This window comes from Ranitomeya variabilis, chromosome 2 (assembly GCF_051348905.1).
Source record: "Ranitomeya variabilis isolate aRanVar5 chromosome 2, aRanVar5.hap1, whole genome shotgun sequence".
Taxonomy (NCBI): domain Eukaryota; kingdom Metazoa; phylum Chordata; class Amphibia; order Anura; family Dendrobatidae; genus Ranitomeya; species Ranitomeya variabilis.
Genome location: NC_135233.1, coordinates 283,637,657 through 283,665,343, shown reverse-complemented (window position 1 = coordinate 283,665,343; position 27,687 = coordinate 283,637,657). Strand labels below are relative to the sequence as shown.

Genomic DNA, 27,687 nt, shown 5'->3' with positions numbered 1-27,687 from the left:
GGACTCTGAGACTGACTGGTTCAAGGTTCTCTGGTCTGATGAGACCAAGATCGAGATCTTTGGTGCCAACCACACACGTGACGTTTGGAGACTGGATGGCACTGCATACGACCCCAAGAATACCATCCCTACAGTCAAGCATGGTGGTGGCAGCATCATGCTGTGGGGCTGTTTCTCAGCCAAGGGGCCTGGCCATCTGGTCCGCATCCATGGGAAGATGGATAGCACGGCCTACCTGGAGATTTTGGCCAAGAACCTCCGCTCCTCCATCAAGGATCTTAAGATGGGTCGTCATTTCATCTTCCAACAAGACAACGACCCAAAGCACACAGCCAAGAAAACCAAGGCCTGGTTCAAGAGGCAAAAAATCAAGGTGTTACAGTGGCCTAGTCAGTCTCCTGACCTTAACACAATTGAAAACTTGTGGAAGGAGCTCAAGATTAAAGTCCACATGAGACACCCAAAGAACCTAGATAACTTGGAGAAGATCTGCATGGAGGAGTGGGCCAAGATAACTCCAGAGACCTGTGCCGGCCTGATCAGGTCTTATAAAAGACGATTTTTAGCTATAATTGCAAACAAAGGTTATTCCACAAAATATTAAACCTAGGGGTTGAATAATGATTGACCCACACTTTTATGTTTAAAATTTATAAAAATTTAACTGAGCAACAAAACTTTTTGGTTTGTAAGATTTATGCATCTGTTAATAAATCCTGCTCTTGTTTGACGTTTGAAGGCTCTAACTTATTTGCATCTTATTAAACCTGCTAAATCTGCAGGGGGTTGAATACTACTTGTAGGCACTGTATGTCATAGTGGCTTTCTTTTCTCCTGTTACTATTGCTTTGTCTATTAGCCACTTTGTGCACCCCCAATACTTATTTATGGAAATTATAGTGGTGCGCCAGCTATTCCTATATGATGTTCTAATTAGTAGGCCCAGCACATGAGGGCTATGTCACATCATCAAGAGGTATACTAATCAGGAGAGGCAGCCACGATGTCAGCAGCTAGTTGGGAGTTCACAATTCTGTGAACCCGCCTGCTATTAAAAACCCATGTGTCTTCTGTACAAGGGTCCTGCAAATCATTTTGCTCAATTATAGCAGTTAGACTATAGTCATGTTGCATTCAGATTTACTGTTTCATCACCTGGAAAAGCTCTCAATGTATACACCAAACATATCCATAGGCCTCCTCATGACACAGGTAAGAGTGTCCAAATGGACTCTGTTGTGCTTGTGAACTTCCATTTTTTTGTGTACTATGGGTGACTTATAGTTGGGTCAAAAAGTTTTGAGATTGCCACAAATTTTGGTTTTCACAAAGATTCCTGCTTCACTATTTTAGATCTATTAGTCAATGTTTCTATCATTATTAAAGTATAACTGAGCATTTCGTAAGTTCTGAAACTTTTATTGACAAACATCAAGTTTATATAAAGACTCAGTACTTAGGCCTCTTTCACACTTGCATCGTGGCTGCTCCGTCGCAATCCGTCGTTTTGAGCAAAAAACTGATCCTGCAAATTTGCTCACAGGATGCGTTTTTTGCCCATTGACTTCAAGGGCGCTTCAGGGCCAAATCCCAACGATTCTTGTCTAATCGGTGATTGGGGTTAACTACAATTTATGTTTTTGTTTGTCCATCCACTATTTGAGGATTGACCACAGGTTCTCAATGGGATTGAGATCTGGGGAGTTTCCTAACCATGGGCCCATAACGTCAATGTTTTGTTCACTGAGTCACTCAGTTATCACTGGGTTATCACATGGTGGAGAAAACAATGTTCATCACCAAATTGCTTCTGGATGGTTGGGAGAAGTTGCTCTTGGAGGATGTTGAGATTCCATTCTTTATTCATGGCAGTGTTGTTAGGCAAAATTTGTGAGTGAAGCCAATGCCTTGGATGGAAAGCCACCCAAAACATGAATGGTCTCAAGGTGCTTTGCTATTGGCATGACACAGGACTCCTGGGAGTTGTGACAACACCGCATATAATCTTAATTATGCCAGAGGTCTATTTTCAGTAACCCAGGAGACCTTAACTGTTCAATTTGTTTTTCTTCAGTGGGTCAAGAACCATAGACTATTGTCATATGGATATTAAAATTGGCTCTTACATAGGTTATTGTCTGGTATCTTAGGAGGACAGGGACGCAGGGTCATTAAACAAATGATGTTTACTAATATGTTGATTACCCAGTTTACAAGGCCATGTAGCTTGTTGACCTGCAAAACCATGAAGGATGAACTATGCAGATTTATTAAATACTCAATGAGAGTTAAACTCATCCCACCTCCCCCATGACCTGAGGATGATTACCTGAACTACAGTTGTGGATATAAAAAGGGATTTCTAGTCTTCTGCAAAGAGAAAGGAAAACACTCTATTGAACATCAGCCAGGACACCTTCAGGATTGTCTCTATATCTAACTTCATAGTTCTGTAGACTTGGCACACACTATATGGATGCAGTGGAAAAATTTAATCAAGTGCAGTACATACAGTAGACGTTTCGGTCACAGCGACCTTCATCAAAGTACTAAAGTAGTGTACTGTGTAGAATGGTGATGGGGCACCTACAGAACAACAGCCAAGGCACCATAGATCCATCAAGGGGAACACAAGTTGGCATCCTGTAGTAAGTCAAATCTAAGAACCACGGCCTTAGCTGGAAGAATACAGATTTACTCCATTGACCATCACTGAACCCATTGATACATATGGGGAAGCCAGGAATGTGACCCTCCGGGCACCTAGCCACATGCCTCGATGGACTATCAGCTTCTTAGGAGGTAATCCCAAGCTTCTCTGTGGGTGTTCACCAAAAGCAGGGTGCCATTGGTGGGGGTAGTCGGCCTTGGAAGCCCCGAAGTCACAGCTGCACTAATCCCGGTGAGTCAGCAGAAGGATGAGACTCTGTAATTTTGTACCTTCTTGGGTATTTTGCTGGAACTTTTCTATATTTTATTGTCTGTTTGGTTCAATAAAGTATTGCCACATTGTTTTACCCTCACCCTGTATTGTCTGGGTAGTATTATGCCCATGGGAAAGGAGAACGGGCATTCAGTATGATGAGCCCTGGTCCATGCAGTCTCGGGCCAGCGGACGAGAGCAGCCACTGACCCCCATGTGTCCACAGTAGTGCTCACCTTTTCTTCTGTGGACAATTCTTTTTTCCAGATGTCCTAAGCAGTCTAAAAGGGTCTTCGTCAGAGAAAATACTTTTACCCCTGTTCTCTGCAGTCTAATCTGTGTACTTCCCGCAAAGTTATTTTCTCTGATGAAGCCTCCTCCAGACTGTTTGAGACATCTGGAAGAACGATTGTCTGGAGAAAAAAAGGTGAGCACTACCATGAGTCCTTTGTCATGCCAACAGTAAACCATCCTAAGGCCATTCATATGTAATGATTTTTCAGATAAATGAGTGGACTCCCTAGCAATTTTGCATATGAGCACTTGGAAAAGTAAAGAATTGGTTCTAAACATCTTTCAAAGACCCAGGAGCAATTTGGTGATGAGCAATGCTTTTTAAGCATGATAAAGACCATATCATAAGGCAAAAGGGGTGACAAAAATGGCTTGGTGAACAAAACATTGAAAGTTGGGTCCATGGCCAGGAAGCTCCCCAAATCTCACTCCCATGGAAAACTTACAGACAATCTTCAAAAATGAGTGGACAAATTGAAAGAGTTGCCATCAGTCAGGATTTGGTCCAGAAGCTGATATCCAGCTACCAGTGAGAGCCTTTTAAAATAAGGGTCAACACTGTAAAATCTGAGACTTTGTATAAACTTTGTCAAAAGTTTAAAAACTTATGAAATGATCAGAAATGTACTTCAATAATCATAGAAACATCCGACAAAAGAAAGTTAATACTGAAGCAGTAAACCTTGTGAAAACCAAAATTTGTCAGTCTCCACTATTTTCCATGAATGTACTGTACTACACACTATGTATGCTGATAGAGTGCGATACATTGCAGTATATCCTGCCAAATGGACAGCCTTCTTAACTTGTACACAAAATATAGGTAAGAAAGCATGCCCTACTATCTCAGAATTGAAAGAAAATTAAAAAAAAAATGTTTGTATTCCATTGTCTAGAAAGACGCAAAAGGATCAGATAATTTCTATTAATTTCCTTTTTTTCACTTAGTCATTGGATGTATAGACTGGATACTTAGATGTGAATCCAGCCTTACAAAACTGGGATGCTTGTCCTGCTGTAGATGACAATGGGATCCTTGTCAATTCATTTGTCAGAAGTCCCTTTTAAAGGAGACTTTACAGATACTTCTGCTTCTTTCCCATTGATATACTGAGGTCACTTTCACCATACAAGCTGCTGCCTTATTTTGAAAGGTTGCAATCTATCATCATGTATTAAATAAAAATAGCTGAAATACATAGCCGCATGTATTTGTCAACATTTATACAATCTTCATGTTGTTCTGTAATTATATTTGCATATCTTTAGTAACTTTTTTTCCCCATAGGGTACCCACGACAAACCAAAATACGAAAGGGGGTAGAAGTTATGGCGTAGCTGGTAAATGTTTCTTCTACCAATCAATAAATTACATAACCTATATAATATGCAAATTGCCTGTTCAGAGAGGAAGAGGTCTTGAACTCTCTAGCGCCACCTGTTGGAGGCTGCGATCCTTCAAGTCACTAGACTCTTTAACGAGCTTTGCAATATGACTTAAAGGGAACCTATCACCCCGTTTTTTCAATATGAAGTAAAAATAGTGTTCAATAGGGCCTGAGCTGTGCTGTACAATAGTGCCTTTATTATCCCCTGATTCCCCACCTTTGCTGCCAAAATACTTTAGTAATGTCGCCGTTTTCGGCTGTCAATGACGCAGGTCTGGTCAAATGGGCGTGGTAAAATCGCTGCTTCTCCCCCACCTCTTGCTTTTCTTCCCGGCATTGGCGTAGTGGTTCGCGCATGCACAACAGCCGAATGCACTGCGCAGCGGCAGAAAAAGAGCGGCGGCCATTTTCCTGAAGCTGAGGCACGCCGCGATCTCAATCTGCGCACGCTCGGTATTCTGCGCATGCGCGGCCTCAGGAAGATGGCCGCCGCCACCGATAAACCGGTGAATAGCGCAGATCGCGCTCTTTTTCTGCCGCTGAAGAAAAGCAAGAGGTGGGGGAGAAACAGTGATTTCACCACGCCCATTTGACCAGACCTGCGTGATTGACAAAACGGCGACTTTACTAAGGTATTTTGGCAGCAACGGTGGGGAATCAGGAGATAATAAAGGCACTATTGTACAGCACAGCTCAGGCTCTATTGAACACTATTTTTACCACATATTGAAAAAACGGGGTGACAGGTTCCCTTTAAGATAAAAGCCAAATCAGAATCTCAATTTGCAGACACGGTGTTTCGAGGTATTGCCCCTCATCAGTGCAAAGTATGAGAACTGATTGGGCTAGGTTAGTCTCTGGACTGTGGTCTAAGGGGTCGGGTTTCTCCTTGTGGAGAGTAACATACCGGCCCTTTCAAGCTTTAAAACCTAAATTTATATAGCCATTCATTCTTGAGAATTGAATCTATGAAAACTGTAAATGGTCACATACAGTTGGGTCCCTAAGTTTTTGGATGCTTTCTTTTCATGTGCGCTTCAGTCATCTCTTGAATAATTTCTTCTAAATCCAGTGGACGAAGGCAAAGAGGCTAGTCTATGAAAATGGTGTCACTGTCCGAATATCATTGGATCCAAATGTTATGGACTTGGGAGAGATGGCCAATGTAGCTTTATATATTGTTATTTTTTAAGATTTTTAGTAGTCGTGGAATAGAAAAATCTGCAGAGGAGAATGACCTAATTAAATATTAGTAAGCATAAGTGGGCCATCTCTCTGAACCTTTTAGTCATTCTTTTTTTCCAGGACGTCCCCCTGACAGCACACTGGAGGACGTCCTCCTCCTCCTTGCAGGGACAGGAAAAACAACACGAGAGGTTAAAAGTTCCCACTCCGCCCCCTTTCCTTCAGTGTTTTTCCTGTCCCTGCATGGAGGGACACACGAGAGCAGCGCAGAAGCTTACCGATCCGGAGGGCTCGGGGGGATCGTGCGGCTAGGCCAATATCCTTCCCCCCCGCGATAATAGCCCAGGGCAGAAACTTCCCGGTGGGGAGTCCCTCTGCCCAGAGACCAGTTGAGCGGACGAGCTCCTGGGTTGAGCCGCTTCCTCCCGGTGGGGGGCTGGGCTCTCGGCTCAGGCGCCATGGCAGGACAAGAGGCGCCGCATAGAAATGCAGGAGTATCTGGCAGCAGCAGGCTCAGCATGCGTTCCACAAGGTGGAGCGCGGCAGTAAGTGAGTCAGATATTTAAAAGTCACGTCCGGTGACGTCGCGGAGGTAGGTCTGCGTCATATCCGGTGTTGGCGGCGTCCCAGCGTGCGTTCCACCTCGTGGAACGCGGAAGAAGGTTTAATAACCGGTGCAGACCCTGGGGTGCCGCAAATATTTTGCCCAGCGTTCTGCAGAGCGAGGGACGTGGAAGGCGCCAGGATTCGAATACCGTGGCGATTTTCCGACTGCAGGGCATGAAATTATCATGGGACAGTCTGTGCTGGCCGAGCACATAGTTTCCAGCATCCGTATCAGCTAAGGGTGAGTGCAGCAGAAGCTGCTATACCCTTCATTTGTTTGTAGAGATTACACATTCACCCTGGGTGTCTCTCAACAAAGGATATGGAGGTCAGAAGTGAGGAGGCAGGGGTAAGTGCGCAGTGCGCAGAGTTACATACATACTTCCACACACACACTGAGCAGTTCCTATACTTATGTTTAGGATGAGGTCACTCGGACACCCCTCCCTCCGACAAAAAAGCCTGGCAAGGTGTCATCAAAGTCTGCTCGGTGCTCCATATGTCACATGAAGCTTCCAGAATCATACAAAAAAGCTCTCTGCAGCTCTTGTATTTCCAAGATTGTCAGAGATGAGCAACCAACTTTGTTTTCAGAGATGAGAAGTTTAATCCGGGAGGAGGTTCAAAGTTCTTTGGCCTCAATGTCTCAACGGGGCTCGTCCAGTCCAGGTACGGTTCGTAAGAGACCAAGAAGGGATCCAGACCAAGAGGATCCGGATGCTTCCTCAAATGGAGAATCGGAGTTTGAAGGTTCAGACCAGGAAGAAGGAGAGTTGCCGCTGGAAGAGCAAGAACAAGGAAGAAGGTATTACTTTCCAGTGGAAGACACGGAAGAGTTGGTTCAAGCAGTAAGAAATACTATGCAGATTAATGAAGAACCACGTCCAAAATCTAGACAAGATCTGATGTTCGGAGGTCTCACATTTAAAAAAACAGTGTTCCTAGTGAGCGAACACATTAGATTGATGATATCACAGGAATGGAAAGATGCAGAACGTAGATTGGTGATGTCTCGAAAGTTTAAGAACCGTCTACCGTTTGACCCAGAAGAGATCAAGACTTGGGAGGAAATTCCTAAAGTGGATGTTCCTATAGCCAAGGTTACAAAGAAGACATCCATCCCCTTTGAGGATTCATCTAGCCTCAAAGATGCAATGGACCGCAAAGCAGATATCCTTTTAGCCTGGGAAACTTCAGCGGCCCTAATAAAGACTAACATAGCAGCCACGTCTGTGGCAAAGTCCATGTTCCTGTGGATGGAACAATTGGAAGAACATTTAATTAATAAGACCCCGCGGGCAGATATAATTGCTTCCCTGCCTATTATAAAGTTGGCCACGTCTTTCATGGCTGACACTTCAGCTGAGTCTGTTAGATTTGCAGCTAGAAATAGCTCTTTATCTAATGCAACCCGCAGGGCTATTTGGCTTAGATCTTGGTCAGGAGATAACGCCTCTAAAAATAAACTGTGTGCCATTCCACTCACAGGTTCCAGAATATTTGTTCAGGCTTTAGATTACATTTTAGAATTTGCGTCATAATAAAAAAGGGTTCCCCGAGGATAAACCTAGGAAATTTCAGCCCTTTCGAAGAAGGCCTCTTCCTCCCCCTCCCACTCACAGACAACCTGACTATAGAGAACAATGGAGATCCAACAGGGGGACCTTTTAAAGGTTCCTACGCTCAGAACAGAAGGGGAAGAAGTTCCCTTTTTGGTTCAAGTTCTAGACCGAGAAGACAATGACGCCATAGGTATAGGGGGGAGACTAAGCCTCTTTCTAGACAACTGGAGTCTGATCTCGGACAACAGTTATGTCCTCAATATAATATCAGAGGGTTACAAAATAGAACTGGTATCTCGCGCACCACAAAGGTATATCTTACCAACAGTAGTAACTCCAGACTCCCCAATGTTCTCAGACCTTCAGAAACTGTTCAGCTCCCAGGTCATAGTGCGGGTTCCCACTCCAGAAATAGGCGCAGGTCACTATTCCTCTCTATTGTCAATCCCAAAATTGTCAGGGGAAACCCGTACAATAATAAATCTAAAGCTTTTGAATGTATACGTCAAATACAAGAGATTCAGAATGGAATCGATAAGGTCAACTATACACCTTATAAACAAAGATTCGGTAATGTGCACTCTCGATCTGAAGAGTGCGTATTATCAGGTTCCAATCCATTATACATCTCAGGAGCTGCTGAGGTTCTCAGTGAGAATTCCGGACCAAACCTGCCACTTCCAGTTTCAATGCCTCCCATTTTGTCTAGCATCAGCTCCAAGAATATTCACGAAATTGGTAGCAGAGGTAGTGGCTTACCTAAGAAACCAAGGAATAACAATAATTCCATATTTAGACGATTTTCTCCTGGTAGAACGAACAGAGGACATTTTGCTGCGGCACAGAGATCGAGTCATAGCAGTATTGGAACATCTAGGATGGGTGGTAAACCGAAAAAAGTCACGCCTAAGACCCGAATCTCGAAAGATATTCCTGGGAGTACTCTTGGATTCTACAGCCAGACAATCCTTTTTGCCAAAAGACAAACAGATCTCGATAAAAAAAAGATGATTTTAGAGTTCCTGAGGAGTCCAGTTACTATAAGATCAGCCATGGAAATTTTGGGGAAGATGACGGCTTGCATCCCTTGTTAGGTGGGCCCAGGCTCACTCAAGGCCATTACAAAACCAAGTCCTCACGTTATGGGATCGTCGTCGATCATCACTGGACAGAAAGATACAGCTATCAACAACTGTAAATAGGTCTCTACGATGGTGGACTCAATACAGCAACCTGAGGATAGGTGTACCTTGGATCTCAACCCCTTGGGTGGTAATCACCACGGACGCAAGTCAGTGGGGATGGGGAGCACACTTGGGAGGAAGATTCTTTCAGGGCAAGTGGCCCGAAGATATCAGTCATATGTCATCAAATTAGAGAACTTTACGCGGTTTGGGAAACTCTCAGAAGAAACCGTTCCCGTCTAAAGAAAAACACGTAAAAATCTTATCAGACAGCGTGACAGCAGTATCCTTTTTGAGACATCAAGGAGGCCCCAGACACAAGGCACTTCGATATCTAGCAAACAATATTTGCTTGGGCAGAAAACACAGTTCTGTCAATTACGGCAGTGCATCTAGAAGGATCTCAGAATATTCTGGCCAACTACCTGAGCAGAAGGAAGGTTTGTCCAACAGAATGGGAACTAAATCAGGAAATTTTTCAAATACTATGTCATCGTTTGGGAACTCCCAGGATAGATCTGTTCGCCACAAGAAAAAATTCTAAAGTGCCCAGATTCTATTCCATCAACACTTCAGACATGCCAGAAGCAGTCGACGCTTTAAGTCAAACATGGAACGAACCCCTCTCTTATGCATTTCCCCCAATAGCGCTCATTCCAATAGTGCTCAGGAAAATTCAGGAGGACCAGGCAACAGTACTAACGATTGTACCATTCTGGCCAAAGAGAAGTTGGTTTCCATTGGTGGGAGCCATGACAACGGAGAACCCTATCAAGCTTCCGTTATGGAAGGACATCATTCATCAAGGGCCTGTATTACACCAAGATCTGGGAAGATTACACCTATCAGCATGGATCCTGAGAGGGACATTTTAAAAGCCCGAGGTCTATCTGATGAAGTAATTACAACCATCCAGGCTAGTAGGAAACCTGTGACTGCAGCCATCTACCACAAGATCTGGAAGAAGTTTTGTACGGAGAGTGGCAGGTCGGCCGTGATGCCGGGAGCCTTGGATGTTCCTAGATTTTTTAATTTTCTTCAATCCGGCTTTAACATCAATAGACAACCTTGGCACAATAACACCACCAAAAAGCTCCGGCTTTGTCCAGGGTTGCGGAGCGGCGTTGGAAGAAAACACACTCGCAAGATGACTTCACTGTATTCAAACAAGCAACACTCGCTTTTAAATCTGCTCTCACCTCTGCTAAACAGGCCTACTTCACAACCCTCGTATCTTCACTATCCTACAACCCCAAACAGTTATTCAAAACCTTTAACTCCCTCCTCCGCCCCCCACTGCCCCCTCCAACCTCCCTCATCTCTGCTGAGGACTTTGCCACACACTTTCAAAATAAGATCGACCAGACAAGGCAAGTCTTTATTGTTCAACCACCACTACCCCTTTGTATACCAGACCAATGCCCAAACCCCATAACCTCCCTATCCAACATCACTGAAGGGGGGCTTAATTGTCTCCTCTCCAAATCGCACCTCACCACCTGTGCGCTCGACCCCATCCCATCCCACCCCACCTCCTCCCCAACCTCACCACCACACTTATCCCATCAATAACCCACCTCTTCAACCTATCACTAACTTCTGGCACCTTCCCCTCTGCGTTCAAACATGCCACAATCACGCCTATCCTTAAAAAGCCAACCCTCGATCCAACTGCTATGTCCATCTATCGCCCAATATCGCTGCTCCCATTCGCTTCCAAACTCCTGGAGCAGCACGTCCATGCTGAACTCTCCTCCCACTTCTCATCTAACTTGTTGTTCGACAATCTACAATCTGGTTTCCGCCCCCATCACTCAACTGAGACTGCCCTGACCAAAATCACGAACGACCTACTTACCGCCAAAGCTACTGGACAATACTCTGTACTCCTCCTTCTAGACCTGTCCTCTGCTTTCGACACAGTTGACCACTGCCTCCTACTACAGATCCTCTCCTCCTTTGGCATCAAAGACCTCGCCCTATCCTGGATCGCCTCGTACCTTTCCAACCGCACATTCAGCGTCTCCCACTCCCACACTACCTCCTCATCCCACCCTCTCTCTGTTGGAGTCCCCCAAGGATCTGTTCTAGGACCCCTACTCTTCTCAATCTATACACTTGGCTTGGGACAACTCATAAAGTCCCATGGATTCCAGTACCACCTCTATGCTGATGACACTCAGATCTACCTCTCTGGCCCAGATGTCACCGCTCTGCTGTCCAGAATCCCAGAGTGCCTATCAGCCATATCCTCCTTCTTCTCCTCTCGCTTCCTCAAACTCAATGTGGACAAATCTGAACTCGTCTTTCCTCCATCCCACAAATCTTCCCTACCTGACCTATCTATCGCATTCAATGACATCATGCTTTCCCCCGTACCCGAAGTCCGCTGCCTCGGAGTAACCTTCGACTCTGCCCTGTCCTTCAAACCGCACATCCAAGCTCTTTTCACCTCCTGTCGCCTCCAGCTCAAAAATATCTCCAGAATCCGTCCTTTCCTCAACCCTCAATCTGCGAAAATGCTTGTGCATGCCCTCATCATCTCCTGCCTTGACTACTGCAACATCCTTTTCTGTGGCCTCCCTGCTAACACCCTTGCCCCTCTCCAGTCCATCCTTAACTCTGCTGCCCGACTAATCCATCTCTCTCCTCGCTACTCCTCTGCTTCCCCTCCTCTTCAATGCTCTTCACTGGCTCCCATTCCCTCAGCGTATCCAGTTCAAATTACTAATACTGACCTACAAAGCCATCCATAACCTGTCTCCTCCATATATCTCTGAACTAATCTCCCGATATCTTCCCTCACGTAATCTCCGGTCCCCCCAAGACCTCCTTCTCTCCTCCACACTTATTCGCTCCTCATCCAATCGCCTCCAAGACTTCTCCAGAATATCCCCCATCCTCTGGAACTCTCTGCCCCAACACGTCCGACTATCAACCACAGCCGGATCCTTCAGATGGAACCTGAAAACTCATCTCTTCAGGAAAGCCTACAGCCTGCACTGACACCGCTGCCACCTCATCACTATCGAAGCTACCGCCTCACCAACACCGGGGCTCCTGCAACCCCCAACCCTACTGTCTCCTTCCCCATAATCCTGTAGAATGTAAGCCCGCAAGGGCAGGGTCCTCGCCCCTCTGTATCAGTCCGTTATTGTTAGTTTGTTTACTGTAAGTGATATCTGTAACTTGTATGTAACCCCTTCTCATGTACAGCACCATGGAATCAATGGTGCTATATAAATAAATAATAATAATAATAATAACATGGGGCTTAGGCCGAGTACTCTTAAAGTTCAGATCTCAGCCCTCAGTACTTTCTTAGATTATCCATTGGCCTCCCACCCTTGGATAATTATATTTGTGAAAGCCATTCAGAGATTACGACCTACATTAAGACAGTTAGCACCTACATGGGACTTAAATCCTTAAATCTGGTCCTCAGGGCTCTATGTAAAAGCCCTTATACTCTTGAGGAGGACATGCCTATTTCAATACATACTTGGAAGACGGCCTTTTTAGTAGCAATTACAATGGCTAAACGCGAAATTCAAGCTCTGTCAATTAAAGATCCATACCTTCAGGTCCGTGATGACCAAATAGTACTAAAATTAGATCCATCATTTATCCCTAAAGTAGCCTCAGTAAAAAAACGAAACCAAGAAATAATTTTACCCTCCTTTTGTGAAAACTCTTCTAATGTAAAGGAACAAGCTTACATTCCTTGGATGTCAGACAGGCAGTATTAAACTATCTAGAGGCCACTAGTTCCTGGAGGAAGGATTCTAACCTTTTTGTTTTGTTTGGGGGTAAGAATAGGGGTAAAAAAGCTTCCAAAGCTTCAATAGCTAGATGGATAACGACTGTAATTTCAAAAGCCTACTCATCAGAAGGGGTAGACTGTCCAACAGGGATTAAAGCTCATTCTACTAGGGCTGTCTCAGCATCATGGGGTGAACGGGCAGGGGCATCCCTAGATCAGATTTGCAAGGCCGCAACTTGGGCCAGGGTAAACACATTCTGCAAGCATTATAAATTTGACATATTAGCAGCTCAGCAGACATCATTTGGGAGAAAGAGTCTCCAAGCAGTTGTCCCACCCTAAAGGAGGTTTCTTGGGTATTCTCCAGTGTGCTGTCAGGGGGACGTCCTGGAAAATGGGTATTATACCTACCGATAATTCGGTTTCCAGGAGTCCATCCTGACAGCACCGTTATTTCCCCCCCTATGTATACTATTTCATGTACGGTAATATGTTGGTTAATAAACATTTTAATTTGCATCTATCCATGGTGTGGTACTTGTCAAAACACTGAAGGAAAGGGGGCGGAGTGGGACCTTTTAACCTCTCGTGTTGTTTTTCCTGTCCCTGCAAGGAGGAGGAGGACGTCCTCCAGTGTGCTGTCAGGATGGACTCCTGGAAACCGAATTATCGGTAGGCATAATACCCATATTTTTTTTAATTTATTTATTTTTTTAAATCACACAGTTGTTGTTTTGCACACTTAAACAAACAATGGTTGATCAAAAATCATTATTACCTTCTGTTTAAAAACAAACCATTCAATAATTTGGTTTGCCATACTGATCTAGGCAGATTGAAGGTGAGATCCACAGGACAATGGATAAACTAAGCAAAGAAAAAGTGTAGATTTGTATAAAAAAAAAAGCTGGGAGATGTATATGGAAAGTTCAACCATTATCCATTTCATTTCAGGTAAGCTGCCACCGAAAGGGATAGATTTTTCAGCTCCAGGATGCATTAATGGCCTTCCTGTCCTAGAAGTGGATCTGGATTCTTTTGAAGAAAAGCCATGGAGAAAACCAGGTATAACATATAGTATTTTTCACTTCGTTCACATCTGTGGTAGTTATTTGTGTTGGTTTGTTATAGGAACAGGAAGATGAAAATAATGGCAGAACCAGAAACTACGCAACAAAACCAATGGTGCCCAACGAACTCCACTGCTTGAAATGGGGTCTCTGGGTGGTCATTATTTTTATGGGACACATAGTGCAGCAATCTGTGATTTAGGCCATGTGCACATGTTCAGTATTTTTCGCGTTTTTTTCGTGTTTTTTCACTATAAAAACGCGAAAAAAACGCTAACATATGCCACCTATTATTTACAGTGTATTCCGCATTTTTTGTGCAAATGTTGCATTTTTTTCCGCGAAAAAATCGCATTGCGGAAAAAAAAGCAACATGTTCATTAAAAATGCGGAATTGCGGGGATTCCGCACACCTAGGAGTGCATTGATCTGCTTACTTCCCGCACGGGGCTGTGCACACCATGCGGGAAGTAAGCAGATTATATGCAGGTGGTACCCAGGGTGGAGGAGAGGAGACTCTCCTCCACGGACTGGGCACCATATAATTGGTAAAAAAAAAAAGAATTAAAATAAAAAATAGTGATATACTCCCCTTCGATGGCCCCCGGAGTGTTCCCGCCTCTCACCGCTGCATGCTGCCGCTTCAGTTCCTATAGATGATGTGGTTCAGGACCTGCGATGACGTCGCTGTCTTGTGATTGGTCGCGAGACTGGTCATGTGACCGCTCACGTGACCGCGACGTCATTGAAGGTCCTGAACCACACCATCTAGGAACGGACGCCGCTGAGGATATCGGCCGTCTGCAGAGGGTGAGTATAACCATTTTTTTATTTTTTTTAGTATTTTTAAACATTCTATCTTTTACTATAGATGCTGCATAAGCAGCATCTATAGTAAAAAGTTGGTCACACTTGTCAAACACGATGTTTGACAAGTGTGACCAACCTGTCAAACAGTTTTCCAAGCGATGCTACAGATCGCTTGGAAAACTTTAGCATTCTGCAAGCTAATTACGCTTGCAAAATGCTAAAAAAGCCGTGAAAAAAACGGGAAAAAAACGCAAAAAAAAAAAATGCCGATTTCTTGCAGAAAATTTCCGGATTTCTGCAAGAAATCCTGACGTGTGCACATACCCTAAGGGTACCGTCTCACAGTGGCACTTTGGTCGCTACGACGGTACGATCCGTGACGTTCCAGCGATATCCATACGATATCGCTGTGTCTGACACGCAGCAGCGATCAGGGACCCCGCTGAGAATCGTACGTCGTAGCAGATCGTTTGGAACTTTATTTCGTCGCTGGATCTCCCGCTGTCATCGCTGGATCGGTGTGTGTGACACCGATCCAGCGATGCGTTCGCTTGTAACCAGGGTAAACATCGGGTTGCTAAGCGCAGGGCCGCGCTTAGTAACCCGATGTTTACCCTGGTTACCATCGTAAATGTAAAAAAAAAACAAACAGTACATACTCCCTCGCCGTCTGCTTCCCGCACTGACTGTGAGCACAGGCCGTAAAGCAGGGCACAGCGGTGACGTCACCGCTGTGCTCTGCTTTTACTTTACGGCCGGCACTCAGTCAGTGCGGGAAGCTGACGGCGAGGGACCTGACGGACACCGGAATGTGAGTATGTACTGTTTTTTTTTTTTTTTTTTTTACATTTACGATGGTAACCAGGGTAAACATCGGGTTACTAAGCGCGGCCCTGCGCTTAGTAACCCGATGTTTACCCTGTTTACCCGGGGACTTCGGCATCGTTGGTCGCTGGAGAGCTGTCTGTGTGACAGCTCCCCAGCGACCACACAACGACTTACCAACGATCACGGCCAGGTCGTATTGATGGTCGTGATCGTTGGTAAATCGTTTAGTGTAACGGTACCATAAGTCTCCAGCACAAATGTTAACGTTTGTTTACTGATAACTGTCTGTGAGGGTTTTCTCACACCTGTAATGCTCCTCAGTGACAACTTTTACCCTGACCTACTGTCATCTGCACACTTAATTGATCATACGGATCAATTACTGAAAGGAATAATGTTCAAGGTTTCAGGTGTGAACTTCAGCTAAAACAGCAGTGCTATAAATTGCCAGCTAGATTTAGGACCCTTTTTAAAGGGACTCTGTTAGCACAGACTGATCAAACAAAGTCTTGGTGCTTCATGGCGGGGCCAATCATTTATATACACCACCTGCTTGTTTTCTCTCCATCTCCACCTCTTTTTCTTTGACATCTCTACCTTCATAGAGCCACAGAAAGGAGGAGATAGATGGAAACCAAGTAGGTTGGAAGGTATAATTCAGTGGCATGCAAAAGTCTGGGCACCCCTGGTCAAAATTGCTCTTTATTAGTGATGAGCGAGTATACTCGTTGCTCGTGTTTTCCCGAGCACGCTCTGGTGGTCTCCGAGTATTTGTTAGTGTTTGGAGATTAACCGTATGTACTCGAGTTTAAGCCGAGATTTTCAGCCCAAATTTTTGGGCTGAAATTGCCCCTCTCGGCTTATACTCGAGTCATGATCGGTGGTGGGGTCGGCGGGTGAGGGGAAGAGAGGACTGTAGCATACTCGCCTAGTGCTGGCGCTCCCCCTGCCCATCCCACGGTCTTCGGTGCCGCAGCTCTTCCCCTGTTCAGCGGTCACGTGGGACCGCTCATTAAAGTTATGAATATGGACTCCACTCCCATAGGGGTGGAGCCGCATATTCATTCCTCTAATCAGCGGTAACAGTGACCGCTGACAGAGGAAGAGCTGCGGCACCGAAGACCAGCTGTCCGGGATAAGGAGCCAGGGACGCCGGGAGCAGGTAAGTATGTCATAGTTACCTGTCCGCGTTCCACACGCCGGGCGCCGCTCTGTCTTCCACGTCCTCTTGCTCTGACTGTTCAGGTCAGAGGGCGCGATGACGTACTAGTGTGCGCACCGCCCTCTGCCTGAACAGTCAGTGCGGAGAGACGACGGGACGCTGAGGAGCTGCAAGCAGGAGAGGTGAGTATGTCATTTTTTTTTTTTTATTGCAGCAGCATTATATATGGCACAGCTTTCTATGGAGCATCTATGGGGCCATACTGAACGGTGCAGAGCATTATATATGGCACAGCTTTCTGTGGAGCATCTATGGGGCCATACTGAACGGTGCAGAGCATTATATATGGCACAGCTTTCTGTGGAGCATCTATGGGGCCATACTGAACGGTGCAGAGCATTATATATGGCACAGCTTTCTATGGAGCATCTATGGGGACATACTGAACGGTGCAGAGCATTATATATGGCACAGCTTTCTATGGAGCATCTATGGGGCCATACTGAACGGTGCAGAGCATTATATATGGCACAGCTTTCTGTGGAGCATCTATGGGGCCATACTGAACGGTGCAGAGCATTATATATGGCACAGCTTTCTATGGAGCATCTATGGGGCCATAATGAACAGTGCAGAGCATTATATATGGCACAGCTTTCTGTGGAGCATCTATGGGACCATAATGACCGGTGCAGAGCATTATATATGGCACAGCTTTATGTGGAGCATCTGGGACCATAATGAACGGTGCACAGCTTTATGTGGTGCATCTATGGGGCCATAATGAACGGTGCAGAGCATTATATATGTGGCACAGCTTTATATGGAGCATCTATGGGGCCATAATGAATGGTATGGAGCATCTATTTTTATCTTTGAAATTCACCGGTAGCTGCTGCATTTTCCACCCTAGGCTTATACTCGAGTCAATAAGTTTTCCCATTTTTTTTGTGGCAAAATTAGGGGGGTCGGCTTATACTCGGGTCGGCTTATACTTGAGTATATATGGTAGTTTTCATCACCGCAGCTAAATGATTTACAGCTACTAGCCAGGCTGAGAACGTGGGGGTTGCCTGGTTGCTAGGGAATCCCCACACATGTGTTCAAACTGTCTAGTAGCCGCAAATCATGCTGCTGAGGCGATGAAAACTTAATCTCCGAGCAGTCATAAATACTCGGAGATCAACGAGTATACTCGCTCATCACTACTCTTTATTGCAAACAGTTAAGAAAGTTGAAGATGAAATTCTCTCTAAAACGTGTGTGTGTGTGTATATATGTATGTGACGATGTCGCGGTCACATGACCGTGACGTCATGGCAGGTCCTTCTCGCAGACCATCCTTGCCAACGGAACCTGCCGCTTGCATGGACCGGTCACCGGAGCGTTGCGAGGAGCGGGAAAGGCGGTGGAAGGTGAGTATATAATGATTTTTTTTTTTTTAATTATTTTTAACATTAGATGTTTTTACTATTGATGCTGCATAGGCAGCATCAATAGTAAAAACTTGGTCACACAGGGTTAATAGCGGCGGTAACGGAGTGAGTTACCCGCGACATAACGCGGTCCGTTACCGCTGGCATTAACCCTGTGTGAACGGTGACTGCGGGGAGTATGGAGCGGGCGCCGGGCACTGACTGCAGGGGAGTAGGGAGGGACTAATCGGACTGTGGCCGTCGCTGATTGGTCGCGGTAGCCATGACAGGCAGCTGGCGAGGCCAATCAGCGACTTGGATTCCATGACAGACAGAGGCCGCGACCAATGAATATCCGTGACAGACAGAAGGACAGACTGAAGTGACCCTTAGACAATTATATATATATAGATGTGTGTGTGTGTGTGTGTGTGTGTGTGTGTGTGTGTGTTAGTCATTATTTTTCATTTTAAAAATTACAGAAGGAAAAATGTGTAAAAGTGATGCAAAGGTCTATGCACCCTTGGAGATTTGTGTGTCCAGATAACCTTGACCAAGGTTTCAGACCTTAATTAGCCTGTTAGGGTTATGGCTTGTTCACTATCGTCATTAGGAAAGGCTAAGTGATGCAAATTTCCCAGTTTTATAAAATCCCAGCCTTCTCTTACCTTGTGCCTAAAAACAGCAACCATGGGTTCTTTTGAGCAGCTGCCTAGAACTCTGAAAATGGTGGAGGCCTACAAAGCAGGAGAAGGCTATGAGAAGATAGAAAAGTGTTTTCAAGTTTCCCTTTCCTCAGTTCAAAATGTATTTAAGAAATATCAGTTAACCGGACCAGTGAAGATATAAGATCTGAAGACCAAAAAAAATTTCACTCAGAGCTGCTCATGGGATTGCTAGAGAGGCAAATTAGAACCCCCGCTTGACTGCAAAAGACCTACAGAAAGATTTAACAGACAGTGTTGTGGTACATTGTTCTACTGTTCAGAGACGCCTACAGAAATATGGCCTGAATGGAAGAGTCATCAGAAGAAAACCTCTCTTTCATCCTCACCATAAAATTCACCATCCACAGTATGTAAAAGAACATTTAAACAAGCCTGATGCATTTTGGAAACGAGTCCTGTGGACCGACGAGGTTAAAATAGAACTGTTTGGCCACAATGATCAAATTTATATGTGGACATCCAACCATTACTCTCGCCAACCATTACTCATGTGGGTGGATCAATCATGCTTTGGGGTTATATTGCAGCCAATGGCAGAGGGAACATTTCATGGGTAGAGGGAAGAATGGATTCAATTAAATTTCAACAAATTCTTGATGCAAACATAACGCCATCTGTAAAAAGTTGAAGTTGAAAAGAGGATGGCTTTTACAAATGGATAATAATCCTAAACACACATCAAAATCCACAATAGGCGACCTCAAAAGGTGCAAGTTGAAGATTTTACAAAGGAACTTTGTCTTTTTAATGTTGGTTCTTTTAGAGATCATTTCAACTTGCTTAACTGTTCACAACATAATTTTGACCGGGGGTGCCCAAACTGTTACATGTCACTGTATATATAATTGGCCCCAAAAAGATGCACTGAGCGCTTGTACTTGGGTGAACAGTCATTCTGTGCTGACAGTCCCTTTAAAAGTGGCGACTGAATAATGTATGCAAATATTTACTGATGATGAGGAAATGCTGGCATTTACAGACCCCGGTGTTGTGCTCTTGTCCTTCAGAATAAAATATGATACCTGACAGGTGCACATGCTTATTTAAGGTTTTACAAATGCTCAATTGAATGATACCTTGTTCTGTCCTGTATTTGTATCCTTGTGTTATTTATTTCTAGGTGCTGATCTTTCTGACTATTTCAACTATGGATTTAATGAAGCAACTTGGAAAGTGTATTGCGAGAAGCAGAGGCGACTGCAGTTAGGACTAGAAAACTCTTATCGAAACAGCAAAGAAAACAAAATAACTGTAAAATATACTGTTGTGTGATTCGTAGTACGACTTCTCATACAGCTTTACGAAGTTGATACTTGTTATTATCATGCCGCAAGTCTACATATGAGTATTGACAATTCTATCACTATTGAGTACAGTATATAGCATGTTGTGTCCACGCCGCTCAGCAGCACATTATTCTGTTTGTTCTCTGTGTATTTTTTGTCACTAACTGGGATAGATCTCCTCCTTAAAGGAAAGGTAAAAGATCGTTTTCGTAAATAAGTGACTATAATATGGTTCTCGTTTTCTTGTGGTATTGCCATGTTACCGTATGAAGTGATGGCGTGTATGTGGGATACTCCATCACTTTATGATGTACCTGGAATGCCCCTTTCATATAATCATAGGAAAAGAACAAGATGATGATCATTTGTGCTTGACATGAAAAAATGGTTTATATCTGATTTAGATCTGTTTCCTTTGCTGCATATGACAATAACCTGTGCTCACATGAATGTCGTTAGGCAAAGGAAGTCTGCAACTTCTATGTCTTCACTATTAAAAGGGTTGCCCACCTTCACAGGACAATTATTTTTTTTTTAGATGATATAACTTCAATGCATGCATTTGGAGCTAAATAGAATTTTTGGAATTGGGCTTCATTAAACATTGCTCCATTTGCCTTCTATAGCCTTTGTGTTGCACTGTGTATTGCTGGCTGCAGAATGAGTTAACGGCGACTCTGTCGGTAAGCTCAGTCAGATTGAATGATGGGAGAGTTTGTAAGTCAGTTTTATGTCTTTTTCGTAGCTCCTCTCTGCTGATTTATAGCCAAGGAATGTAAGCCAAGTAGACTGTGCAGTGAAACAAAGGGCCTGGAAAAGCTAATCCGCACATAATTTGTCATAAAACCCAATTGCAAAAAATAATTTTACCAACAAATCGTGCAATAAAAAGAAAAAATTGTCTAAAAAGTAATTGTCCACCTTTGGGGGCAAACATAATCTCCTCTTTTTACTCTCTTGTTCAACTTTGATAATAAAGACCTTTTGTAATGACTTGTATGTGGAAGGATTTTTGTTACTTTCCCTACACTTAAACGATTTGTGCACCTTTCTACTATATCACGCCCTTCATCCATTCAGGCTGCATCCCTATTGACGAACCAAGCGTCTAAATGACTTGATAAATGTGGTCAGGGTGAATGTCTGCAGAAAGTGCATTTACCATAGTAAATCTCCAAAATGATTCTAAAATATGTTGTCAAATTCACATTTTACAAATAGGTGCAGCAAGGTAGGACCAGCTACACAAATAGAGGAGGAGAAAATACAGATGACAATGGTGACCTGAATATTAATATTGAGGAAAGAAAACTGGTAATTGAGCCTTCCGAAAATGGGTAAAAATATGTTTATTTACTTTTGCAGATTTATTTAAATTGTTTGTACCAGAAAAAAACACTATTATTTAGCATTATGAGTTCAGCATCGCAGAGAGAATTTTTTTGAATTGAGCAGGTGAATGAAAAAACTCTGTCGCACCCCACATAGGCAAGCTCTGCCCACTTTTTCAAAGATGGTCAAGTTGTCCGGGACTAGCAGAAAAATGCTAATCACAATTTTATATACAACTGAGAATAGCGCATAAATTTTGCAACCTTTCATAAAGTTTTCTAATAGAATTCTGACTTGATGAATCAAGGCCTAAATGTAAACTATACTCTAAAGATTTTTTTTTCTTGAATTCTGGAAGATATTGCTTTTTTTTCTTTTCTTTTTTTTTTAATGCCACTTTTTACAAAATTAGATATGACAAATTTCCACCATACAGTTATAGCACAAATCTGTACAATCCATTGGCTGCTATCAAAATGACTTGCTAGCACATTGACAAGCAAAACAAGCGACACATTTATTTAGTGCAACAAAGTCCAATGGTAAAGATAGAATGGCACCAGACCAATATTAAGTGATCATAATATAGTCCAAGTAGAGGATTGTTTCAAGATCCCTTGCGGCATGCAATAGTCAGCAGTTTAGGGAGGTGCTCACAGCAGTAATAATCCAAATCCAACAATATACGAAGAAAAGAACGTGGCACTCACCCGATTGTTGCTGTGAATTAGTGTCTTTTATTCAACATATGTAGACATAAACACGATGTGGAGAGGCGGCTGGTGAGAATAGCGGTGCGAGAGGAGGATGAAGGACGACGGCCGTCGTCCTTCATCCTCCTCTCGCACCGCTATTCTCACCAGCCGCCTCTCCACATCGTGTTTATGTCTACATATGTTGAATAAAAGACACTAATTCACAGCAACAATCGGGTGAGTGCCACGTTCTTTTCTTCGTATATTGTTACATTTATTTAGTGGCCTTTAACTCCTAAAATGTCATTTTACACCAGCTTACTCTGTGCTGAGACCAGTGTAGGACATTCCAGTCGCCTACAAAAAATAAAGTTGAGTAAGGCAATTTTCATATCTGTGCTGGAGGCATCGGCAGTTTCATAGAATGTTAGAGTTGGAAGGGACCTTCAGGGTCATCGTGTCCAACCCCTGATCAATGCAGGATTCACTAAACCATCTCAGACAGATGTGTGTCTAGCCTCTGTTTGAAGACTTCCATTGAGGGAGAACTCACCACCTCTCATGGCAGCCTGTTCCACTAATTGATCACCCTCATTTCATCACATTTAACAGCATTTATGCAGCAGTGTTCTAGTCCTTTTCAAAATGACATGAACCACAAAGGGTATAGGATTTGTTTGACGGGATGTCTTCTCTTTTATAAGTGAGATGTTCTGAGGTTTCATCTCTAAAGCCTTGCAGAACTGTGAAAACTGTATTTCTTATCTTATAGTAATCCTGAACTACATTTTGGAATTAAATGTGAATTCTATCCTGCATAATTGCAGTTTTGATTTTTCTCATCTTTTGCACTTGCATCCTGTCTATAGTAAGTTACTGTGTTTGAGAGAGATGTTTGCTATTCTGTTAGGAAACAAGCTAAGTCAATTGATGTAATCAGTGGTGAGATCTGCAGTATCACCCGCGTTGAAGGCAGGAGATGGGACGTTCAAGATTCAGATGACATTCTTATTCAGGTAATCAAAGTTTCTCAAATAAAATAGTCCCGTTTTATGTAGATTTGGAACAGCTGTTTAAAAAGAGGTTGTCCATAATCCAACGAAAATTTGCTAACTGGGGAATGAAATGAAACATTACTTACCTCCAGGTGAATGGATTCAAACAAGGTCTTTGATGTCTTAGGATTAGAGATGGGCGAACCCGAACAGTAAAGTTTGGCATCCAAACCGAACACCTACTGCTGTTAGTGGCAGCAGGTGTTGGATGATGGGAGCAGTTGTCCCATCAGCTGACACCAGTGATCGGAGGTAAACTGTATACCTACGATCACAGCTGAGCGCTCACGCTGTCTTTTGATCGTGTGGGAACCGTGGCTCTCTGACTGGCGGGGATAGTTTCATTGCCGATCAGAAGCAATGTTTGCTGCGCTGTCATGCATATGACGGCGCAGCAAGCACTGGATGTTCGGGCCCCCCATTCAAGGTAATGGGGTCCGGGTACTGTTCTGGTACACGAACCCAAACTTTTTGTAACTGTTTGTCCAAACCCGAACATCCAGGTGTCTGCCCATCTCTACTTAGGGTAACTATGAATCTAGTACGGTAGAAAAATAAATTTGACAAGCACCTCCTAGTAAAATAAAATGTATATAGGTGCAGGCTGCTGTGACTGCATAGAGATAGTTCTAAACATGAGGATGAATGACCTCGGGGAGATCAAAACATCCAACACCGCGGAGACACCATCACGTATTTCTCAACGCAGTGATCCAGAACACTGCCCCCATCCCTTATGGGAAATATGCATTTGCATAGAGATAGTTGCATATAAAAATACAATCACACTCTGAGCTTGCGAAGGCCTATGGAACATTGAATATATGAAGTTTGATATATATTACAGCTATATAGACTATACTATCAAATTGTGTGAGCCCACCTGTAATCCATATGGCAGAATAACAATGCAAAATTCATATATTCAGTGTTCCCATATGATCAATATGGGTGTGTATATATGCTAGTACAATGCAGTCATGGCAACATGTACATTTATTTTATTTTGGTATGTTTGTCACTTTTAGTTTTTTGTTTTGTTTTTGTTTTTTTTGCGGTGTACACTTTGGGAAAGTGACGGCTTCTATATTGCCTCCCATCAAAAGAGGTAACATTGATGCTGGTAGGCTCACAAAGTTTTCATTAAATTGTACAGTAAATGCCCCAATTTTATAAATATATAGGGCTCAATTCATCCAAGCTTTTAAGCCAGAATTCTGACTTAAAAGCTTTGAAAAGTAGCAAAATTTAGGTGCGATCCGTCTAATTCATAGCAAACTGTGCCGTTCCTTATGCCGGGAATCTCACTCCAGTACCTGACTAGAGTAAGATGTTTGGTATGGCTCACAAAGGCGCACACCACTCATCAGGGGCTCCAGATTGATGAAGACGTGTGCACATGCTCACTAATCATATGCACGTAACTCCAGCACACCCCCTCATTAACACCAGTGTGAACAATGCTGGTCTTGCTGAATCTGGCCCATAGTCTATACTCTGTATAGCAGTAATTCTGTAATTACTATATATATATGCTCATATATACCTTAGCGCCATCAGAGCAAGACTGTACTTGTTTGTAAGCGTAAATATCCATCAGTCATTTGGGGCAGCTTGTTTATGTAGCAGAATTGGGAAAAAATGTAGATACAATGATTAATGGTGGCTAATATATCTCCTTCTAAAGGTGGTTGATAATGATGAATACAAGCCTCATCCTCTCATGCATCAGCAGCTGCCTCCTCCTCTTCTTCTTCCTCCACCATCCATTGTCCATAATCCTCCACCATTCAATGGGCTTCCTCCACCTCCTCTTTTCTTCCAGCGTCCTCCTCCACCTACTCATGCTCCACCAGCCTTGCACCCGCCAGGTGATTGTATTTGCAAGATGTGCTATGGGAAACACATTTATTTTATGTTCGGTAATTTACTGAAACTGAAGTATTAGATCACATGCAAAAAGAATGCACCTTTTAGTGATTTTTATGTAGTTATTTTTGTATGAAGGTAGAGTCCATTATTGTATATGCCTATAACACCACTAGAAGCTTCATTGCATGCCACCAGAGTCCCCAGCAGATACTAAAATTGACATGCAAGGTATATAATTAAAACTTCTCACTGGATTTCATAACTACTCTGCTCATCATGCATCTTGGACTACATTTACACTTTTTATTTACAAAAACAAAATGTTGCTCCCTACTGTAGCACTGTTGCCTCCACCACTGGTTCCTCCACCTGCTGTTCACATCCCACCTCCCAGTGGGTAAGCCTATTACGTTACTATTATATTATTGTATATTTTTTGTATATGTTTTTGTAAATCTTTAATACATGGCCTTTCTTTTTAAAGACCTCCCGCCACATTCAACAGTAGACCACCTCCCCGCCAAATATACTTCTCTAATGGTAAGTAATACATTTTTACTTTGGGCGCTAGTAATATGCAATTTGATGTCTGCTTACATTTCAAAACATAGTAAAGTCCGTCCACTGGACATTCTTATACATCAATTTTGATTTTTTGTTTTTTTTTTGTTTGTGTTATTCTAGTTGGTGCATGGTACTAGAGGTGATTGAACCTTTTGAAATTTTTATTTGCTGGCTTTGCCAAATATTTCACAAAAATTTGATTTGCGGTAATTTTTTTTCCTTGAATCACAATAGTGCACAGCTTCTAATTGCACTTAAAATAGGTGTATCTCACTTGAAGATCTCCTAAAACTGTATCGAACTCCTTTTGAGCTCTTCAGTGCAAATACAGCCTTATTAATATCCAAGTGACCTCAACCTATCTGGCTAGATGAAAACAGCTTGTGACTGGTGGTAAATAGCGTATTTAACATGCTGCAGTATTGGACTTGTTTGGGTACCTAAATTGTTTAAATGGTCAAAAAATAATCCCTTTTGGGGGGCAGATGCCAGCCTTGCTGGTGTTGTATACTCGGGTGGTGCAAAAAAAGTGGCTTTTTCACAAGAGGTTGTGCAAAAATTATTTCTTTGCAGAGTTTCAAGAGCTCCTTTCCTTTCCCAATGGCTTTTTTTTTTTATACAAGTCATGCAAGAATTATCCCTTTTATTTAGATAGCAAGAATAGGTGTGTTTGGCACTTTAGAAAATGAAGTCGTGATGGGCTAGTCAACAAATACTGAAAAAATCAATTTTTTGGTTGATTTATGGCAGGTTTGTTTTTTCAAAAAGTAAATGGCTCAGCAGCAATACTATAGTATAGATGACATGATGGCCAGGGAGTAGATGCTTATTGGAGTGTTGTCCAGCAGTGCTGGTGACAGCAGGAGGGTGTATTGGAAGACCAAAAACAGACAATCAGATAGTATTGTCATGACTGTTGTCTGGTGTCCCGGGATGAGGGGTTCCCTCCTGTCCCTAATGCTAGGGATGCCGTAGCTTGCCCTGTTCCGCGGATTACTTCTGATGGTGAAGACGCCGGGGCCACAAACCTTGCCTTGGATCCTGACTCTGCCCTTAGTCTGTACCCCTCCCCCACTCAGGGAAGAGGGGAATAGTAGCATACAATAATACACCAACCAGACTAGCAAGGTAATACAAACAGGGATAAAGAAAAATACCAATCATACAAATATATACTCGCACAAACGGAGGTATACAGCGGGGAGTGGCGGATGGGGAAAAACCAAAGTAAGAAAAGTGGATTAGCACACACCCAAATCCTCACAACAGTCTCTTATAAATCCACCAAACACCTTCTCAAACAGCACCCACCAACCACCATTTCCAACCATGCAGCATAAGCTAACTCTGGCAATGAGTGCTAGCCAGGGCCCAGATTATATAGGAGATGGAAGTAGCCAACAGTAAACAACTGAGAGCCTTAAAGCAGGAAAGCTTCCAAGAGCTCTCAACTGAGCAGATTAATTTCTGCACTGCTAAAAGAAACCTGCACCATTTAATATGAAGGTGAAGTGCTTGTAATCAGTGCAGGAGTAAGAGAAATCAGACGCTGCAGTCTTCTGGCTCCTCTCTGCAGTGTTATAATTTGGTCCTCCTCCATCTCCTCCCACCCCAAATTTTTAGAAGTACAAAGTTTTACTGTTCCATTCCAATAATATACCTGGAAAATGTTGTTCTAGTGAAGTATCTTCCTTAGCCCTTCGGATGCTGCGAGATAGGAGTATAAGGGGCAGAAACAATATTTTATTGATTAGAATCTACATTGCATTACTGTCGAAGCGTTATGGTGTCGGTTGAGGTAGACTGTGCAAATCTTAAAAAAAAAAAAAATATATATATCTATCTATCTATCTATCTATATATATATATATATATCTATCTACTATATAATTGTCTAAGGGTCACTTCCGTCTTTCTGTCCTTCTGTCTGTTACGGATATTCATTGGTCGCGGCCTCTGTCTGTC

The 27,687-nt window shown here is 43.3% G+C and overlaps 1 protein-coding gene across 2 annotated transcripts in view; it reads left to right on the top strand.

Annotated features, from left to right (window-relative positions):
- LOC143805591 (uncharacterized) overlaps positions 1-27,687 on the top strand; it is a 60,345-nt gene that overhangs the window by 19,356 nt on the left and 13,302 nt on the right. For both annotated transcript variants that reach the window (XM_077285095.1, XM_077285096.1), the window contains exons 5-12: positions 4,506-4,558; positions 13,860-13,970; positions 20,039-20,169; positions 21,426-21,541; positions 23,142-23,247; positions 24,974-25,157; positions 25,498-25,555; positions 25,643-25,698. In XM_077285095.1, coding sequence (XP_077141210.1) covers positions 4,506-4,558; positions 13,860-13,970; positions 20,039-20,169; positions 21,426-21,541; positions 23,142-23,247; positions 24,974-25,157; positions 25,498-25,555; positions 25,643-25,698 — 815 coding nt within the window. The remainder of the gene's footprint in view (positions 1-4,505; positions 4,559-13,859; positions 13,971-20,038; positions 20,170-21,425; positions 21,542-23,141; positions 23,248-24,973; positions 25,158-25,497; positions 25,556-25,642; positions 25,699-27,687) is intronic.